At 33.1% G+C, this 19,157-nt stretch overlaps 2 protein-coding genes across 3 annotated transcripts; one reads left to right on the top strand and one right to left on the bottom strand.

Annotated features, from left to right (window-relative positions):
• The first annotated feature begins 148 nt into the window (after positions 1–148).
• LOC6032304 lies at positions 149–1,312 on the top strand. The gene is made up of 4 exons (XM_001842884.2): positions 149–325; positions 382–522; positions 587–966; positions 1,209–1,312. Exons 1-3 carry the CDS (start codon positions 268–270, stop codon positions 877–879), a joined length of 492 nt encoding a protein of 163 aa, XP_001842936.2. The 5' UTR covers positions 149–267; the 3' UTR covers positions 880–966; positions 1,209–1,312.
• A 999-nt stretch (positions 1,313–2,311) lies between these two features.
• LOC6032305 (NADH-cytochrome b5 reductase 2) lies at positions 2,312–19,157 on the bottom strand. Of its 2 annotated transcripts, XM_038254914.1 has the most exons (6): positions 19,077–19,157; positions 18,950–19,018; positions 18,081–18,188; positions 3,480–4,059; positions 3,173–3,270; positions 2,312–3,111 (listed from the first exon to the last, which is right to left on the bottom strand). In XM_038254914.1, exons 3-6 carry the CDS (start codon positions 18,099–18,101, stop codon positions 2,839–2,841), a joined length of 972 nt encoding a protein of 323 aa, XP_038110842.1. In that variant the 5' UTR covers positions 18,102–18,188; positions 18,950–19,018; positions 19,077–19,157; the 3' UTR covers positions 2,312–2,838. The 2 variants fall into 2 exon arrangements, with proteins under 2 accessions (XP_038110842.1, XP_001842937.1); XM_001842885.2 differs by lacking the exons at positions 18,081–18,188; positions 18,950–19,018; positions 19,077–19,157 and adding an exon at positions 12,210–12,401.

Genomic DNA, 19,157 nt, shown 5'->3' with positions numbered 1-19,157 from the left:
TTGGTTTTATTTAGTTTGTTTTGATTCCAAATTCGCGCTCTTTCCTCTCTTGACGTGCACGCTGAACACAAAACTGTCAAAATGGAAGTCATGTTTAGTCACACAGTACGCAGCCATTGTACCTGTGTTTGACGTTTCATATCGCTATGACTCAGACGCAACCATCATATTTAATTAGGGGCAGGGCGTTGTTTACATTCCATTAGTATTAATGTCGTATTTTTATTAATTTTAAGTTTAAAACAGTACAAAAAGTGCCTTACAATCATGCCAGCACTCCAACAACTGCTGCCCCTGCTGGTCCTGCTCGCTGCCGTCGAAAAAGGTTTGTTTTTGGGCCGCAAAACCACTTTGTTTACTAACTGCGTTCTTCACTGAAAGGATCGGCGATCTGGTGCTACCGTTGCACGTCTGCCACACCCGGCTGCGGCGACGAGTTCAACTGGCGCGGCATCGGTTACCTCGGCGAAGCCTGCCCGGAGGACGACGATATCTGCGTGAAGGTGATCGAGCGGAAGGGCAGTAAGTTTCGGAGGATGTCTGAGCGTGTGGAACTCATTAAAAGCTCGTTAATGTCTCGTTTCAGCTCAGGAAACCATCACCCGGGACTGCCTCAGCTCGTTGCAGGGCTTCCGGACGGACATCCCGGCGGACAAGTACGAGGGATGTCGGCCGGGGGCGCACGACGCCCAGTTGGCACATTACGTGAACAATTCCATTAAGGAGTTGGACGTGCGGCGGGACCACTTCAGCAAGACGACGTTCTGTTTTTGCTTCCTGGATCATCGCTGTAACGGGGCGGGACGGGATGGGGTGTCCTGGAAGGTTGCTGCAGCGTTGCTGGCAACGGTTGCGGTCGTTGGGCGAATGCTGCTGTAGGGAGGTATTCGGTATTTTTATGATAAAATTATCCGTCCATTTTAGGCTCGAACGTGAGACGAATCTCATTTTCGGTCCAAGTTAGCGTAGGGGAACGGCATCTAATTCCAGCGTGCCTCTAATGTTGGCAGGTCAGAACTTTGACATTCAATTAAAGCTAATTAAAAGCGTTTTCAACTGAAATCGAGTGATAAATAGCTCAATGAGAAGCGAGCAAGCAAGTTTCTATCAAAAGTCTTGCAAAATTAGTTGTTTAAATAGTGAAAATCAGCAAATTGGATGGAATTAGGAGCGAGTGATTAACCTGCCAAACATACGAGAATTTCCCCTACTTGTAGTAAGTATGAGGTTTTTATTTGACAGAGCAGTGGAGAACTAAATTTTAACGACCATTCTTGTAAGAAACTAATAAAATTTTAAGCTTTTTAAGGAATCTGAGGTGTCGTCATTCTTCGAAAGCCTTGATTTTTCAGGAGGATCAGAACAGAACAGAATTCCGGGACGGCTGGTTCGACCAGCAATGTCAGGCGATTTGACCCGAGAAGTGAGCAGTGGCTGCTGCAAAACACCCATGGAGTCGTACAAACAGTTGCGAAGATAGCAACGCCCTTACCCCACCTAATAATGCAGTTCCAGATACCGACGCACCACCTGTTCATCGATTTCAAAGCCGCGTACGACTCGGTCGACCGCGAAGAGCTACGGCAGATCATGTACGAGAACGGCTTTCCTGGGAAGCTGATCAGACTGGTGAAATCAACAATGGACGGGGCACGGTGCAGCGTGAAGATCTCGGGTGCGATGTCCGACCTGATCGAATCGCGCAAGGGACTGCGACAAAGCGACGGTATCTCCGGACTCTGTTTCAACATTGGACTTTAAGGTGTTGTGAGGCGAGCGGGCTTCAACATGCGGGGAATGATTATCAACCGATCCAGGCAGAACGTTCGAGGAGGTGGCTAGGAAGTACACCGAATGGAAGCAGGAAGCGGAGAAAGTTGGATTGAAGGTGAATGTGGCGAAGACGAAGTGTCTGCTGGCAGGAGGAACCGAGTCCCTTAGGGCTCGCTTAAGACCGAGCTTGACGATCCAGGGGGACGAGTTCGAGGTTGTGGAGGAGTTTGTGTACCTCGGATCGTTGGTAACGACGGACAACAACTGCAGCAGGAAAATTCGAAGACACATCATCACCGGTCTGGTCACCTTTCCGGGCGTACAAAGTGCACCATGTACGAAACGCTGATAAGACCGATCGTTCTCTACGGGCACGAGACGTGGACAATGCTCGAGGAGGACATGCAAGCGCTTGAGGTTTTCGAACGGCGAGTGCTTAGGACGAACTTTTGGCGGCGTGAGTGAGATCAATGTATGAAAGAGAAGGATGAACCACGAGCAAAGAGTTTCGGATAACAACAGACCATTCCAAGCCACGTAGAATACACTACATTTATTAGGGGAATTTTGTATTCCTTCTCGAGAACCTCGTTCCCATCTAAATATTACTACATAACAGTAATTTCATTGTCTTGGACAGCGACATCAAGCGCCTTACTAATAGTATTAGTTATAAATATCTTGGCCCTAGTAGATTTGGATTACAACTTCCTAAAAAACGTTTAGCGTTTCAACAGTTCCTAACTCTTCAAGATTATTGTGGTGCGCTTCCCGCAAACCGATTGAGTCCCTATGACGATTTTAGAAGTACTTGTGTGATGAGAGGGGTGCTGCGTTTCCCCCCACCGTAGGTTACGACACTTTAAGGCCAGGCGACGGCGACAAACACACCTCCAAACGATGATCGCGCGCAAAGTAAAAAACGACAACAACAGTCAAGCCAGTCAGCTAAAACGCATGCACGTGTGAGGTTACAGGCAGTTTAAAATGCAGTTGTGTGTGTGGTGAACGCGTCGGGGTGTCTTTTCTTCAATGTCTTGGTTGGCTGGGAAGGGGGTGATGTTCCTAATAGGCGAAGGTACGATCCATTTGGTAGCCCAGCTTCTCGAGCGCCGGAATGCACGCGTAGTTGACCATCGGCGGTGGGCCGCACATCAGGACCAGCGTTGACGGGGAGGGGGCGAACAGATGCTCCTTGATCATCTCGTCCGTGATGAAGCCCTTGCCCTGGGTCCAGTCGGGGTTGGGACGGTCCAGCGTGTACCACAGCTTGAACTGTTCGGGGTAGCGCGCGGCCAGGTCGTCCAGCTCGGGCTTGAGGAGAATGTCGTCTTCGGTCTGAAATTAAGAATCGTTGATTAAAGAATTGACACGACTGGGTTCGCCAGGTCGAACTCACTTGATTGGCAAAGATCAGCGACAGTTGAGTTTTGTCGGAGTCAGCCTTCTTCAGAACTTCGCGAACCAGCTGCAACATCGGCGTAATTCCAGTTCCACCTGTGAATAAACGCATTAGGTTTATTAAAACGCGTTGGTGTTGGTGACATCAATTTGATTGAGTGAGGCAGACCATTTTAATGCATGCAACAAAAACAGCTGCGCCAACGCTTTGAACCTTGAATCGACCGGGCGCGCGAAATCACCTCACATCCACAACCGCCAACAGAATAAATATAAACGCCGAGATAACAGCAAACAACACTCACCGGCAATCAAGCTGACCTTATCAGCTTCGTAGATCTGAGCCGGGTCCTTCCGCAGTTTCTTAATCGAAAACTTGCCCCCACCGAGGTACTGCAACCGTCCCGACGGTCCACGGAACGCAATCCTGTCCCCGATGGCCAAGCTCTCCAAGTGCTGCGACATCTTGCCACCCTCCGGGAACTTCGGATGCACTCCCTTCTTGTAAACCTTCACCACCAGATCCACAAAGCCCTTGTCATCGTCGCAGGACACCGGCGTGTACGCCCGAATCACCAGCTCCTCGTTGATCGTCGCCGACAGGTGGATGTGCTGACCAACGGGCAGCCCCAGCACGTGCTCTCCCGAGTGCAACCCGAACCGGAACCGCCGCGTATCGTGCGACAGCTCCTCCTTCTCAATCAGCGGAAGCATGTACTTTTCCTGCGGGTCCATCAGCGTACGCAGCTGGGACGAGGCCGCCTTCTTGGCATCGCCGCCGCTGGATTTGCCACCGCCGGACTTGGATTTGTCCTTCTTCAGCAGGTAGTTGGCGAGGAGGGCACCGGCTACGACCACCAGTACGCCTACTGCCACGGGGACGACCTGGAATTGGAATAGACGAGGCGAGAGACGGTCAGATTAGATAAGTGTTAGGTGCAGTAACGATGATTTGGGAAAACGGCGTCGTGAGTTGCTTGTTTGAAGAGATAATGAAGTTGATTAAATGCTTTGACGGTGACTGCGAAAAATTCTTCTCTTGAAATTAGACCAGTAATTGATTTTTTCAAGACTTTTCTGAACGTTCTTTTGGAAAAAGGCACAAAATGTATATAATCATTTTTAACTTGTCAGGTTACTTTTAAAAATTCTAAACAAACCTTGATCTAAGGAACAAAATATAAAGCATCTGATAAAGCTTAGTAAAAAAATAACAGCTCTCGTGATTGCCCAAAAAAATCGGAATTTTTAAAAATACATTGAAATTCTGCTACAGAAAAAAAATATTGATATTTTTCCCATTATGAAGATATCAAAATAGGGATCAAAGCGTTAAAAATTCGTTGAAGCATGAGCAAACTTTTAAAAATTATATGGATAACAATGTATTTTTTTTTTTTTTTTTGGGAGAGTGATCCAGCCGCACATCGTTGATGTCGAAACCTCTAAACTGGGCCCTCGTCCTGTCACGTCCGTCAGTAGTCTTGTCGTACATTACAACTAGAATCAGATCTGCCAATGAATTAGTACACTTCGACCAAATAAACAATGACGCTGTATGGATCTGACTCTAGAATAAATGCACAGTTGTGTGTTATTCATAAGTCCAAAATGTTCAATTATTCATATAAGTCCAAATTTTCATTTGCGGATAACTACCTAACTTGAATTGAATACAAGATTTAAAGTAACATATCCGAAAGCTACGCTTATCTCAAATTCCCGACATTTTAATTAATAGCAAAAAAAAACGTTTTTTTGTAAAACCTGTCTGGCTTCTTTAAAAAAACAAATAAAAATTAATAACAGTTCACATTTACAAGTCGTGAATTGAAAAAGAGACGACCATTTGATCGTCATAATTCCAGTAGATCCTCGATTCGCAACAATGGTCGATACAATCATAATCCGACAACCGTTAGTTCAACAGATCAACGAACTTAGTCCGATATCATTTCACTATTGATTGATCGAGACTCTACGAAAATTTTGACAAATCATAATGGTTTTTATGCTACTTCAATGAAAATCACCGATTCTGATAGAATTACTAAATTCACTGTTACTAATTTTGTCCCTAAATAACTAAAGGCAAAGTATAACAAGTTGATATTTATAGTAAAAATCCTAAATTCTACAAAAACTAAATTTAAAAAACTAAATAAAAAAAAATAATAAAATAAAAAACCCGCATCTTAACCTGACACCCACATTAAGCTAGGGAAAAATCACATATGTAGCGGTTCATTGTACAAATGTGATATTTCCACTATCGGAGAACCTCCTTGTCTCGATGACAGCTTACCGGCCATCGATTAAGCCCTGAGACTGCGCCAAAGTGGGTTCTCGCAGCATGAAGTGGTGTCCATGTGTAAAAATGGAAGCTTCAGCAATATACTGAACACTTCGATTTTAATTCCACATCGAATCAAATCATACTCTTTGCCAAACAAGCATCAAACCTATGACACTCATTATAACAAAGCCCAGGGAATTATATGGATAACAATGTATTTGTTTTGAAATCGTTAAGAAACGGTGCTTGTTGAAATATAGGTAACCAGGGATGGAATAATCGCGAAAAAATCAATTTCGCTTGCGAACATTCTTCACCCGCGAAAGAGAGAGGAGGCAAATTACACAAAAGAAAATCGCTCCCGAAATTCTCCAAGAAAATCAATCTGCTGATGATTTTTTTTTGTAAATTTCCTTGTCAGCACCACTCAGAAATCGTGCTTGCCATTTCATTAGGGCACTTAACTTTTTTAGACAAGAGTTTGTCCCTTTCACACCTTATGTTAACTGTCATTCGAGTGAATGGGATACACTATAGTTTACAAAAGTTATGTGCCCTTTTGAAATGTTAGGCACCAAATATTTATTTCACTTTGTTTACACACATTGCCCATCTACAAAATATGACAGGTCATTTTTCGACGGGTGTCGTTACACTTGCAAGTGTAGTAGTGAAAAAGATGTTTCGCCGAATAATCAAGATGATGATTTTTTAAATTCTTTTTACCGATCTTTCGTGTGCGAAAGAGGAGAGCCATGCTCCCTTCGGATTTTTTCTCTTGATGAACATCCAAAGATTTTCTTTTGATGATGATTATTTCATCGCTGTAGAGCAATTCTCTACGAAATCGGTCTTTTTCTTCAATTTTAATATTTGTATTTTTTAATCCGACTGAAACTTTTTTGGTGCCTTCGGTATGTCCAAAGAAGCCATTTTGCATCATTAGTTTGTCCATATAATTTTCCATACAAATTTGGCAGCTGTCCATACAAAAATGATGTATGAAAATACAAAAATCTGTATCTTTTGAAGGAATTTTTTGATCGATTTGGTGTCTTCGGCAAAGTTGTAGGTATGGATACGGACTATACTAGAAAAAAATAATACACGGTAAAAAAATTTGGTGATTTTTTTATTCAACTTTTTAACACTAAAACTTGATTTGCAAAAAAACACTATTTTTAATTTTTTTTATTTTTTGATATGTTTTAGAGGACATAAATTGCCAACTTTTCAGAAATTTCCAGGTTGTGCAAAAAATCTTTGACCGAGTTATGAATTTTTTAATCAATATTGATTTTTTCAAAAAATCGAAATTTTGATCGCAAAAATGTTTCAACTCCATTTTTCGATGTAAAATTGAATTTGCAATCAAAAAGTACTTTAGTGAAATTTTGATAAAGTGCACCATTTTTAAGTTATAGCCATTTTTATGTATCTTTTTTTAAAAATAGTCGCAGTTTTTCATTTTTTTAAATTAGTGCACATGTATGCCCACCTTTGAAAAAAATATTTTTGAAAAGCTGAGAAAATTCTCTATATTTTGCTTTATCGGACTTTGTTGATACAGTGCTGGCTATCTGGCTATCGATCTTCTCGATATCAATATTGCTCCAGCTGTCAATAAATTTTTCAGTCCCTTCAAATAGATTGCTTTGATTTTTCGTTCTATAATTTGATAACTCCCGCTCTCGACGGTCCCTTCAATATTGACAACGAGAGAGTCCACTGTATGACCTTTAGTTGCTGAGATATTGCAATGCAAAGGTTTAAAAACAGGAAAAGTGATGTTTTCTAAGTCTCACCCAAACAGCCCACCATTTTTCAATGTCGATATCTCAGCAACTAATGGTCCGATTTTCAATGTTAAAATATGAAACATTTGTGGAATTTTCCGATCTTTTCGAAAACAATATTTTCAAAATTTTTAAATCAAGATTTCAAAAAGGCCAAACTTTGAATATTACGCTCTTTTAAAATGTTAGTCTTGATTTGAAAATTTTGAAAATATTTTTTTTTAGAAGATCGGAAAATTTCACAAATGTTTTATATTTTATTATTGAAAATCGGACCACTAGTTGCTGAGATATCGACATTGAAAAATGGTGGGCTGTTTGGGTGAGACTTAGAAAACATCAATTTTCCTGTTTTTAAACCTTTGCATTGCAATATCTCAGCAACTAAAGGTCGTATCAATGTAGCGACCCTCAGTTAATCAGAATATAAATTTAGATTTTTAGTTCGACCAACAGGGAAGAATTTGTCAGAAGTAGATTGGTCTTTACAATCAGACGAAGTGCAACATCTTCAGATGCACTCATTAACACATGTTGACACGAGTCAAGTGTTATATTTCTAGGAGCACGTAGGTTAAGACATAAATATATACAGTAGGAGGATGGAAGGAAAAGCACAAAACGAAAAATAGAAGGGTCATGAACTCTGCCAGGATCCCTGCTGAGAATTTTCGAGCAGAAAGATTTCAAGATCAACGCGGTGTAGTCAAAACGCACGTGGCTGAGCTACTCCCGTAGAGATGAATATTGCGCATGCGTCTTGACTAAAAACGCTTCGGAGTATAAAAGCCTAAGTTAGATTTAGAATCAGGGCAGTTGAAATGGGGTAGTTGAAAGTAGGAGAGAGTTGAGAGTGGGAGTTGAATTTAGCAGTTAGAGTTGAGAGTTCGGTGTAAGTGCTACGATGCACAGATTCAACCAAAATGCCACGGGGCATATCTTAGAAGCATAGTGAAATGCTGCCATAAGCTTAAGGAAAATCTAAGAATACATATTTTGGAGTTAAAGTTAAATGGTGTCGTTCTGTGCAAAAGGAATAAAAATGAAAGAAATCCCACTGATATTAGAGACTAAGCTTACACAAGCTTACACATCAACAAAGTCCGAAGAAGCAAAATATAGAGAATTTTCTCAGCTTTTCAAAAATATTTTTTTCAATAGAGGGCAAACATGTGCACTTATTTAAAAAAAAATGAAAAACTGCGACTATTTTGAAAAAAGTTACATAAAAATGGCTATAACTTGAAAACGGTGCACTTTATCAAAATTTCACTAAAGTACTTTTTGATTGCAAATTCAATTTTACATCGAAAAATGGAGTTGAAACATTTTTGCGACCAAAATTTCGATTTTTTGAAAAAATCAGTATTGATTAAAAAATTCATAACTCGGTCAATGATTTTTTGCACAACCTGGAAATTTCTGAAAAGTTGGCAATTTATGTCCTCTAAAACATATCAAAAAATAAAAAAAATAAAAATAGTGTTTTTTTGAAAATCAAGTTTTAGTGTTAAAAAGTTAAATAAAAAAATCACCAAATTTTTTTTACCGTGTATTATTTTTTTCCAGTGTAGTCCGTATCCATACCTACAACTTTGCCGAAGACACCAAATCGATCAAAAAATTCCTTCAAAAGATACAGATTTTTGAATTTTCATACATCATTTTTGTATAGACAGCTGCCAAATTTGTATGGAAAATTATATGGACAAACTAATGATGCAAAATGCCTTCTTTGGGCATACTGAAGGCACCAAAAAAGTTTCAGTCGGAATAAAAAATACAAAAAAAATCGAATGACCGAAATCCTAGAGAACTGCTCTGTAGGTAACCAAATAAGTGATCAGTTTTAGATAGTTATTGTATTTTTCCAAACATGGCATTTTCAAAATGAGTTTTTGTGACCTTTTATGTCATTTAGGCTGTAGCTAATATTTTTTGAAGTTTATGTTTTTCTACTCTAGCCGATGCCAAGATGGATACAATAAACAACAAAAATCAACGTTTAAGTGAAAAAAGTATTGTAAAAAGCATTAAACACAGTACAGTTGTTTTTTTTTTAATTAAAAGTTAAAAAAAATCCCAGTTCTAAACAAAAAAAAACTTTTTGAAGTACGTACATTCCAATTTCACAAAACAAAAAATTGAATTATTCTTAAACAGGTCCATTAAATACATTTCAATTGATTGCATGTTTATTACCACGGACATTTTGAAAAAGAAATCCTCCGATTTTTTGGGCCGATTTCAAAGAGGGGCAACAAAAAACTTTAAAAATATTTGCACCGGTCTTTTCAAATTCTATAAAACATGGGCCGTTTTAGAAATGACATACTTTAGTTTTACTTTTACATACAATACTTTTAACATAAAAGCAGTTTAAAAATAGGAAATTTGGAAATGTGACCTAAATACACTGTTTGATTACACAGTTCAACAAAAAATCAAATGTTTCTTGTCTCTGAGACGAGAATATGTGTTCCTAGTAGATTTTTGCCTGCTGAATCCGAATCCGGGTCCAGAATTGCTCCAAATGGTCCCAATTTTGAGATACACCAGTTTGAAATGTTAGTTTAGGCCAAAATTAGCTGCTTTGTCGACTATCTTACAATAGAAATATTGAATAAACAAATAAACCAATACTTGTATCTTAAAGTTCACGTTCTCCTTTCTGAAACACCCTGGTTTTAAAATTTGATAGTTTCTACGCATAATTATATCCATTTGAAAATTATATTTTCAGTTGGTTCTCATTCAAGTTTTTCCAACTTGCATGCAAATCAAATAATAATTTTAAAATGGCTATAAATATGCGTAGAAACAATCAAATTTTAAAAACCAGGGGTGTTTCAGGAAGGGGAGAACGTGAACTTTAAGATTCATGTATTGGTTTATTTGTTTATTCAATAGTTCTTTTGTAAAATAGTCGACAAAGTAGCTAATTTTGGCCTAAACTAACATTTCAAACGGGTGTATCTCAAAATTGGGACCATTTGGAGCAATTCTGGACCCAGATTCGGATTCAGCAGGCATAATTCTACAAGGAACACATATTCTCGTCTCAGAGACAAAATCTTGTTGGACTGTGTTACTGTACTAATCCTATTTTTAAAAACCTTTTATCATTTTTTTTTATACAATTGGGTACTAAAGCCCTATGTCATTTTTTATGTACAACGGTAATGCAAAAAAATGACAAGACAACATTTTTTGTTGCGTTTGTGTCAAGAAAGACAGCGAGGTTAATTTTTCAAAATTGATTTAAAAATCCATTTTAAACTTTTTGTGGTCGTACAAAGGGTCATTGAATTCAGAAAAATAAGCTTTATCGCTGTAAACAATAATATCAGCAATCTAAGCTTCATGTTACGACCCAATTTGGTATATTTAAAATTTAAATAAAGTTATTTTGCATTGCAATCTGTAAAATGCATACCTAATAAAAAAAAATATAAAATTATTATTGAGGTAATTAGACATATCATAAAAAGCACAATTTCAAAGTCAGACCTACGGTAAGACAAGTCTTGACATGATTTAGTAGTGTGAAAAAACCGCTAAGGTTACCGGTGCGAAAATAAAACGAAAGAAATGATCGAAAATTAATAATGTAAACAATGCATTATTGATCATCGCCGAAAAAAATCGGCTGTTTCTCCGATGAGATTAAATGTAGCAAATGAATTAATTATGAAATGGTTTCCAGTTAAAATCTAGTTTCCATTTTATTTTTTATTTTTTGAAAAGGTCCTATAAGCTATTGTGTTTTATATGTTTATAAAACCTTTTTTAAAAAAAACTCCAAGAATAGTCTAACAGAATTCTGCTAGACATTTTTATTTCTAGTATTTATGACAAAAGGTTATTTAATTAACAGTCAACATGCATTAGCTGGAGCAAACAAATTCACATGCATTTTTTACTAAATGTACCCACATTACTATACATTCATTAAACAAATATACTAAAGCTTGAAAAAAAAAACTCATCAAAATCTGCAACAATTCAATGTATTTAACAAAATCTAAGTTATTCGAAATGACCGTTTAGCTAAACGTCAGCGTACACACTCAAAACGTATCACTCAAAGCTCAATTAAAGCCAATTTGAGAGCAAAAACTAACCGTAAAACGAATCGAAAACTTTCCACCTCAAAAAAGAAATAAAACCAACACGCCTAATTACTTCGCGCGACAAGCGGATTAGTGGATTTTTGGCCCAGAAAGCGAAAAAACAAAACTTTTCCCCGTGATCAACTGATTTTTTTCCGCCCAGCTGTCAGTCACCCGTGCCAAGCGAACCGTACTCTGCTAATTTGCTCGGTGCTGTGATATTGATTAAAACAGTAATAAATATTAACGCACCGGTGCGGTGTGATGATTTTTGGGCCGGGTAAATGCGATTGCGAGAAATGAGCAGCGCAAACTTTGGGTTTAAAATAATAATTGTTTAAAAATGAGGTTGCGCTGTACGTGTCACTGACAAATTGAAGTTGACACTTTGTGTCAAGAAATGCAAAGTGTGGCCCTTTTGGGGCACATTTTTGCATAAAAAGTTGTCGAAAATTCATTATTATTTTATAGAACAAATTAAGCGTGTAGATAGCTGTCAAGCGTTTACACGTTTAATTATTTCTACAAAAGTTTAAATAATTGATGCCATAAAGCGTACAAAAAATCAAGGTTGATCATAAAATTGAACAAACAAATAATTTAGAGACAAAATTATAAAAAATAATTTAAATTATACACCTTGGAAACCAGAGGGTCAGCAAGTTATTTTTTGTTTATACTTGGGACGCAGTAGGCGATAAAAGGAACGCTGCGCCGCGACAATCACGGGCTAAACATTGCGTAACGAAAGTGGTCTTCCCAAGTTGCAAAAATCTTAGCAGAATAACACTTCTAAATTTGTACAGGAGAAAAAAAAAACTAAACACTTACATCAAAATCGGACATTCTCGTGCGAAGAAATGACTCAGCTCGCTCTCTCTCTCTACGTCTAATATCTCAAATCACACACCAAAGAATCAAACAGCAGACATCAAGCGGTGTCAAAATACAGCGGAATAACCCGGAACACACGCGAAAACTGGTCCACGTGAGGGGAACGTTGGCGATAGACTGAAATTCACGGTCGACCACTCGAGTGAAATATTAGGGGCGAACTTTGTTGAACAATCAAACCCCCGCGAGAGAGAGGGAGAGAAGGAGAGAGTACCGGCAAGTTATGAGAGAGCAGCATTTGAAATCGTAAATTCAATTAATAATTGAAATCGTTGGTAACGTGTTCGGTTGACCAATTGAATTTGATTTTTTGCGAAATTTTGAAAATTACTGAAATTTCGATTCATAATTGTTTTCACGAAATCAATTAAGAAATGTTTATATAAATTCATAGAACCAAGTGCAAACAACAGTTACAATCAGCTGAAGCCAGGCAGAACGGCGAGAGGAAACTGAGCGGAACTAACGAGAGGGGAAGATCGTGAGAGTGAGATTGTGCTAGTAGGAAGTTTGAGAGAAAAATAGGGTGAGCATCAATATTGAGAGTAAATCAACAATCACGAGAGAACGCTTCAGATTCAAGGTCGGCATAATGTGCCGGTAGAGTGTGTAGTGGTGTGAAGTTGGGATGTTCGTAAAATTTATTTTTCAATACTTATTAGGTATGTGATTTAGATTCTACTGTTCACTTATGTTGTTTTTTTTTGCAGATTAAAACCATTATATTATTTTTGCGATGTTTAGTTTTTGTTGTTAAACTTACCATAAAAAGATTGCAAAAAAAAACTAGGCAGTTTGAATATTTTTTCAAGCTAGAAACTCACATCAACTTAATGTACTCAATATGGGTATGCTTTGTTTTAAATGTAGGGTAATTTTTGAGACTGGTTCTATGAATTTAGTTTTTCTTCAATTCGTTTCAAAATTACCCAATTTAAAATTAAGAAAATAAAAAATCATGACTTTTAAAGTTCTTTCAAAATTAAAAAATCTGATAATTAGAAATTTTTTAATGTCTATTTGAAAAATTAACTAAGAAATAATCAAAAAAACAACAAATTAAAATAAAAAATAATTAAAATTAAGAAATTCTTATGTTGCAAATTTAGTTGCAAAATTCAAAAATATCAAAATTCGAAAATTAAAAAAAAAATTTTTTTGCTTGTAGACGGTGATTTTTAGCGGATTGCAGACTGGATTTCGCCATGTGACGTGATGATTGGCTTAGCCAAAGTTGCCTAGGAATTGATGGTTGCTTCCATCTCACCACGCACCAGGAACAAGGAAGTGGATTTGAAAGCCGGAAAGTGTTGATTCTCCACTTTTTTAATGGGATAAGGGAAAATCTCCACGGTATCCACACAACAGTTTTGATTGGAGTTGGACGGTTTTTGGGTAAGTATAAGGTCTAGGATACGCTGTAAGCAAGCGTTGCGACCAATGGCATAATGTGTTGAAGGGTTATAGATTTATTCTCATGGCAAGCAATCGGATGATGCTGTCGAGACAATTCTCATTTGACTATTTTGGTTTTAATTGTAATTCTCAAGGCATACATCTGATGTTGCCGACACTGCACAAATTAAACTCTTAATAAATTTAAACAAAACTCAAAAAATAGAAAAAATAACATTGAAAATCTAGAAAACACAAAAAAATCAGGGATAAGAAAAATCAAAATTGAAGAATACTAAAAAATAAAAAAAAATGAATATTTCAAAATTTAAAAATCTAGTGGCTTGAAAAATACAAACACAGTTCGTTTTCGATTATCCGAAGTTCTTGCACACTTGAAACACGATTTTTTACATTTCTCAACCTTTGGGTCTTAAATCTTCATTTGACTGATTTTCTGTATGTTAAAATGACGGCTAAAATGATAGCATTTTAAAACATTGCAATTTAAAATTGTTTGAATAGGTTTGAATCATCACTTTTTAATTCTGGAATTTTGAAATTTGTTCATTTTTGAATTCTATAATTTAAATACGAATTCCAGGCCTTCCATTCATGCAATTCTAAGGATTCCATAGTTTTTGAATGATTAAAATCTCAAACTATATAAAACATAATTTGTGAGTTTTCAAACTTTTGTATATTTATAAATTTTGTAATTTCCAAATTTATTTAGTTTTCGAATTTTTAAATTTTCTATTTTGAAATTTTTGAAAATTTTCTAATTTATTTTTTTTTTAATTTTGAAATATCCGAATTTAAGAATTTAAGAATTTAGGAATTTAAGAATTTAAGAATTTAAGAATTTAAGAATTTAAGAATTTAAGAATTTAAGAATTTAAGAATTTAAGAATTTAAGAATTTAAAAATTTAAGAATTAAAGAATTAAAGAATTAAAGAATTAAAGAATTAAAGAATTTAAGAATTTAAGAATTAAAGAATTAAAGAATTAAAGAATTAAAGAATTAAAGAATTAAAGAATTAAAGAATTAAAGAATTAAAGAATTAAAGAATTAAAGAATTTAAGAATTTAAGAATTTAAGAATTTAAGAATTTAAGAATTTAAGAATTTAATAATTTAAAAATTTAAGAATTTAAGAATTTAAGAATTTAAGAATTTATGAATTTAAGAATTTAAGAATTTAAGAATTTAAGAATTTAAGAATTTAAGAATTTAAGAATTTAAGAATTTAAGAATTTAAGAATTTAAGAATTTAAGAATTTAAGAATTTAAGAATTTAAGAATTTAAGAATTTAAGAATTTAAGAATTTAAGAATTTAAGAATTTAAGAATTTAAGAATTTAAGAATTTAAGAATTTAAGAATTTAAGAATTTAAGAATTTAAGAATTTAAGAATTTAAGAATTTAAGAATTTAAGAATTTAAGAATTTAAGAATTTAAGAATTTAAGAATTTAAGAATTTAAGAATTTAAGAATTTAAGAATTTAAGAATTTAAGAATTTAAGAATTTAAGAATTTAAGAATTTAAGAATTTAAGAATTTAAGAATTTAAGAATTTAAGAATTTAAGAATTTAAGAATTTAAGAATTTAAGAATTTAAGAATTTAAGAATTTAAGAATTTAAGAATTTAAGAATTTAAGAATTTAAGAATTTAAGAATTTAAGAATTTAAGAATTTAAGAATTTAAGAATTTAAGAATTTAAGAATTTAAGAATTTAAGAATTTAAGAATTTAAGAATTTAAGAATTTAAGAATTTAAGAATTTAAGAATTTAAGAATTTAAGAATTTAAGAATTTAAGAATTTAAGAATTTAAGAATTTAAGAATTTAAGAATTTAAGAATTTAAGAATTTAAGAATTTAAGAATTTAAGAATTTAAGAATTTAAGAATTTAAGAATTTAAGAATTTAAGAATTTAAGAATTTAAGAATTTAAGAATTTAAGAATTTAAGAATTTAAGAATTTAAGAATTTAAGAATTTAAGAATTTAAGAATTTAAGAATTTAAGAATTTAAGAATTTAAGAATTTAAGAATTTAAGAATTTAAGAATTTAAGAATTTAAGAATTTAAGAATTTAAGAATTTAAGAATTTAAGAATTTAAGAATTTAAGAATTTAAGAATTTAAGAATTTAAGAATTTAAGAATTTAAGAATTTAAGAATTTAAGAATTAAGAATTTAAGAATTTAAGAATTTAAGAATTTAAGAATTTAAGAATTTAAGAATTTAAGAATTTAAGAATTTAAGAATTTAAGAATTTAAGAATTTAAGAATTTAAGAATTTAAGAATTTAAGAATTTAAGAATTTAAGAATTTAAGAATTTAAGAATTTAAGAATTTAAGAATTTAAGAATTTAAGAATTTAAGAATTTAAGAATTTAAGAATTTAAGAATTTAAGAATTTAAGAATTTAAGAATTTAAGAATTTAAGAATTTAAGAATTTAAGAATTTAAGAATTTAAGAATTTAAGAATTTAAGAATTTAAGAATTTAAGAATTTAAGAATTTAAGAATTTAAGAATTTAAGAATTTAAGAATTTAAGAATTTAAGAATTTAAGAATTTAAGAATTTAAGAATTTAAGAATTTAAGAATTTAAGAATTAAGAATTTAAGAATTTAAGAATTTAAGAATTTAAGAATTTAAGAATTTAAGAATTTAAGAATTTAAGAATTTAAGAATTTAAGAATTTAAGAATTTAAGAATTTAAGAATTTAAGAATTTAAGAATTTAAGAATTTAAGAATTTAAGAATTTAAGAATTTAAGAATTTAAGAATTTAAGAATTTAAGAATTTAAGAATTTAAGAATTTAAGAATTTAAGAATTTAAGAATTTAAGAATTTAAGAATTTAAGAATTTAAGAATTTAAGAATTTAAGAATTTAAGAATTTAAGAATTTAAGAATTTAAGAATTTAAGAATTTAAGAATTTAAGAATTTAAGAATTTAAGAATTTAAGAATTTAAGAATTTAAGAATTTAAGAATTTAAGAATTTAAGAATTTAAGAATTTAAGAATTTAAGAATTTAAGAATTTAAGAATTTAAGAATTTAAGAATTTAAGAATTTAAGAATTCAAGAATTTAAGAATTTAAGAATTTAAGAATTTAAGAATTTAAGAATTTAAGAATTTAAGAATTTAAGAATTTAAGAATTTAAGAATTTAAGAATTTAAGAATTTAAGAATTTAAGAATTTAAGAATTTAAGAATTTAAGAATTTAAGAATTTAAGAATTTAAGAATTTAAGAATTTAAGAATTTAAGAATTTAAGAATTTAAGAATTTAAGAATTTAAGAATTTAAGAATTTAAGAATTTAAGAATTTAAGAATTTAAGAATTTAAGAATTTAAGAATTTAAGAATTTAAGAATTTAAGAATTTAAGAATTTAAGAATTTAAGAATTTAAGAATTTAAGAATTTAAGAATTTAAGAATTTAAGAATTTAAGAATTTAAGAATTTAAGAATTTAAGAATTTAAGAATTTAAGAATTTAAGAATTTAAGAATTTAAGAATTTAAGAATTTAAGAATTTAAGAATTTAAGAATTTAAGAATTTAAGAATTTAAGAATTTAAGAATTTAAGAATTTAAGAATTTAAGAATTTAAGAATTTTAGAATTTTAGAATTTTAGAATTTTAGAATTTTAGAATTTTAGAATTTTAGAATTTTAGAATTTTAGAATTTTAGAATTTTAGAATTTTAGAATTTTAGAATTTTAGAATTTTAGAATTTTAGAATTTTAGAATTTTAGAATTTTAGAATTTTAGAATTTTAGAATTTTAGAATTTTAGAGTTTAAGAATTTTAGAATTTTAGAATTTAAAAAATTAAGATTTTAAAAATTGAAAAATTTAAGAATTTAAGAATTTAAAAATTTAAGAATTTAAAAATTTAAAAATTTAAGAATTTCAGAATTTCAGAATTTAAGAATTTTGGAATTTTAGAATTTTAAAAGTGAGGAATTGAGAAATTTTAGAATTTTAAAATTTAAGAATATAAAATAGAAAAAATAGATAGTTATTGAGTTTTTAAATACTATAAATTATATTTTTGTTTTATTTTTTTTAATCTTTAATTTTATTTGTTAAATCCTTCAATTTTTTTTTAAATATTATGAATTTTTGAATTTGATTTATTGAATTTTAGATTTTAAATTTATTTAAATCTTATTATTTTTTTCGCCCCCAAGGATGTCTAGCGAGCTCTGTACTTAACTAGAAGCTGTAATATATTGAACTTCAATATGCTACTATGCCAACATTAGGTGCAGGATGAAATTGCATGCTGTTCTCCTGTTTAATCGACTTATCAAGTGATTTATATGTATTTCCATTGTCGCACGCTCAACCAGCATAGCTATCAACCATCTACTAAAAATAATCAATTACTCACCTGATTCACCGTGACAGCCATATCAATTGCACACCGTGGTGGCGCACGCTAGCAATAAATGCAAATTTTAGTGAGAGAGCTTCTGCCGATACCGAACCAAAGCCACAGCTGAAAAAAAAGTAGAAGACACATTACATGAGAGGATGAGAAAAGCCTGTGGTAGAAAGGAAATTAAAAAAAAAAGTGCAAACGAGACGCCGCACAACACGTGGACCAATAAAACGAGAAACTCGGTGTAATCAGGAAAAAGCAATAACGCGAACTTTCCGGTTTTCTTCCTCTGGACGTGGCTTTCGAGTTTTACTCGTTTGGGGGTAGGTAGAAAGTAAGGATCGGGAGGATTCGAGGCAGGACAGGGATTCGCTTATGAAACACGCCATTATGAGGATTGGGGTTGCATAAGTGTCTCATTTGCATATGTTTTGACAAAAATAATTTCTTGCGTTTTTAGGAAAATTACAGAAAATGCTTAACAATTTAATAATTTAGATAATTCAGTTTTGTAATTATTTAACGCCACATAAGACAGCATAAATACCTGTTCTTGTGGTAAGAGAGAAGGTGTTGGTACGCACACCCGTTTATGTGTCCGTGTGACCGACCAAACTGGACAACGGCACGCGACTGGCAAAAAGCAGCGCAAAAAGCATCATTCCAAATTATGTAATCTTTGCCGACGACGCAGAGATAAATTTAAACCCGATTTACGAGAGAGCACTAAAGCATAAATCGGTTCCATATTACGAATCCGGCAGTATTCCATAAGAAGCATTTTGCGAAGCTATTTTTAAAGGATTTTTGCGTCATGCTCGAATGCGAAATTATAAACAGAAAATTGCTTAGCTAAGGCAAAGCTAGAAATTACTCACCGCCTAAATTAGATTTTTATGCTGAATGAAGATAATTCTTAGCAGCTAAGCCTCACACACTTCTATAACCTGTAATTATTGTTTGATTAGCTTGTTATCAATCACATTTTAATCCAAAAAGCCTTACTTTTCCACAGCACTTTTTCCAAACCCGAAATTCCACCCGCCCGCGAGAAGCAACAAAAACCGACTGAATGAAAATGACACG

This window comes from Culex quinquefasciatus, chromosome 2 (genome assembly GCF_015732765.1).
Source record: "Culex quinquefasciatus strain JHB chromosome 2, VPISU_Cqui_1.0_pri_paternal, whole genome shotgun sequence".
Lineage (NCBI taxonomy): Eukaryota > Metazoa > Arthropoda > Insecta > Diptera > Culicidae > Culex > Culex quinquefasciatus.
The sequence above is the reverse complement of the archived record's forward strand: the minus strand, read 5'-3'. Positions and strand labels throughout refer to the sequence as shown.

Bases quoted from the DNA above. Each gene is read 5' to 3' on its own strand.
- LOC6032304 (XM_001842884.2), top strand. From the start codon at position 268: ATGCCAGCACTCCAACAACTGCTGCCCCTGCTGGTCCTGCTCGCTGCC. The intron at 326-381 runs GTTTGTTTTTGG...CTTCACTGAAAG, and splicing joins GCTCGCTGCCGTCGAAAAAG to GATCGGCGATCTGGTGCTAC. The intron at 523-586 runs GTAAGTTTCGGA...GTCTCGTTTCAG, and splicing joins GGTGATCGAGCGGAAGGGCA to CTCAGGAAACCATCACCCGG.
- LOC6032305 (XM_038254914.1), bottom strand. From the start codon at position 18,101: ATGGCTGTCACGGTGAATCAG. The intron at 4,060-18,080 runs GTGAGTAATTGA...TTCCAATTCCAG, and splicing joins TGGCTGTCACGGTGAATCAG to GTCGTCCCCGTGGCAGTAGG. The intron at 3,112-3,172 runs GTGAGTTCGACC...TCTTAATTTCAG, and splicing joins CGCTGATCTTTGCCAATCAA to ACCGAAGACGACATTCTCCT.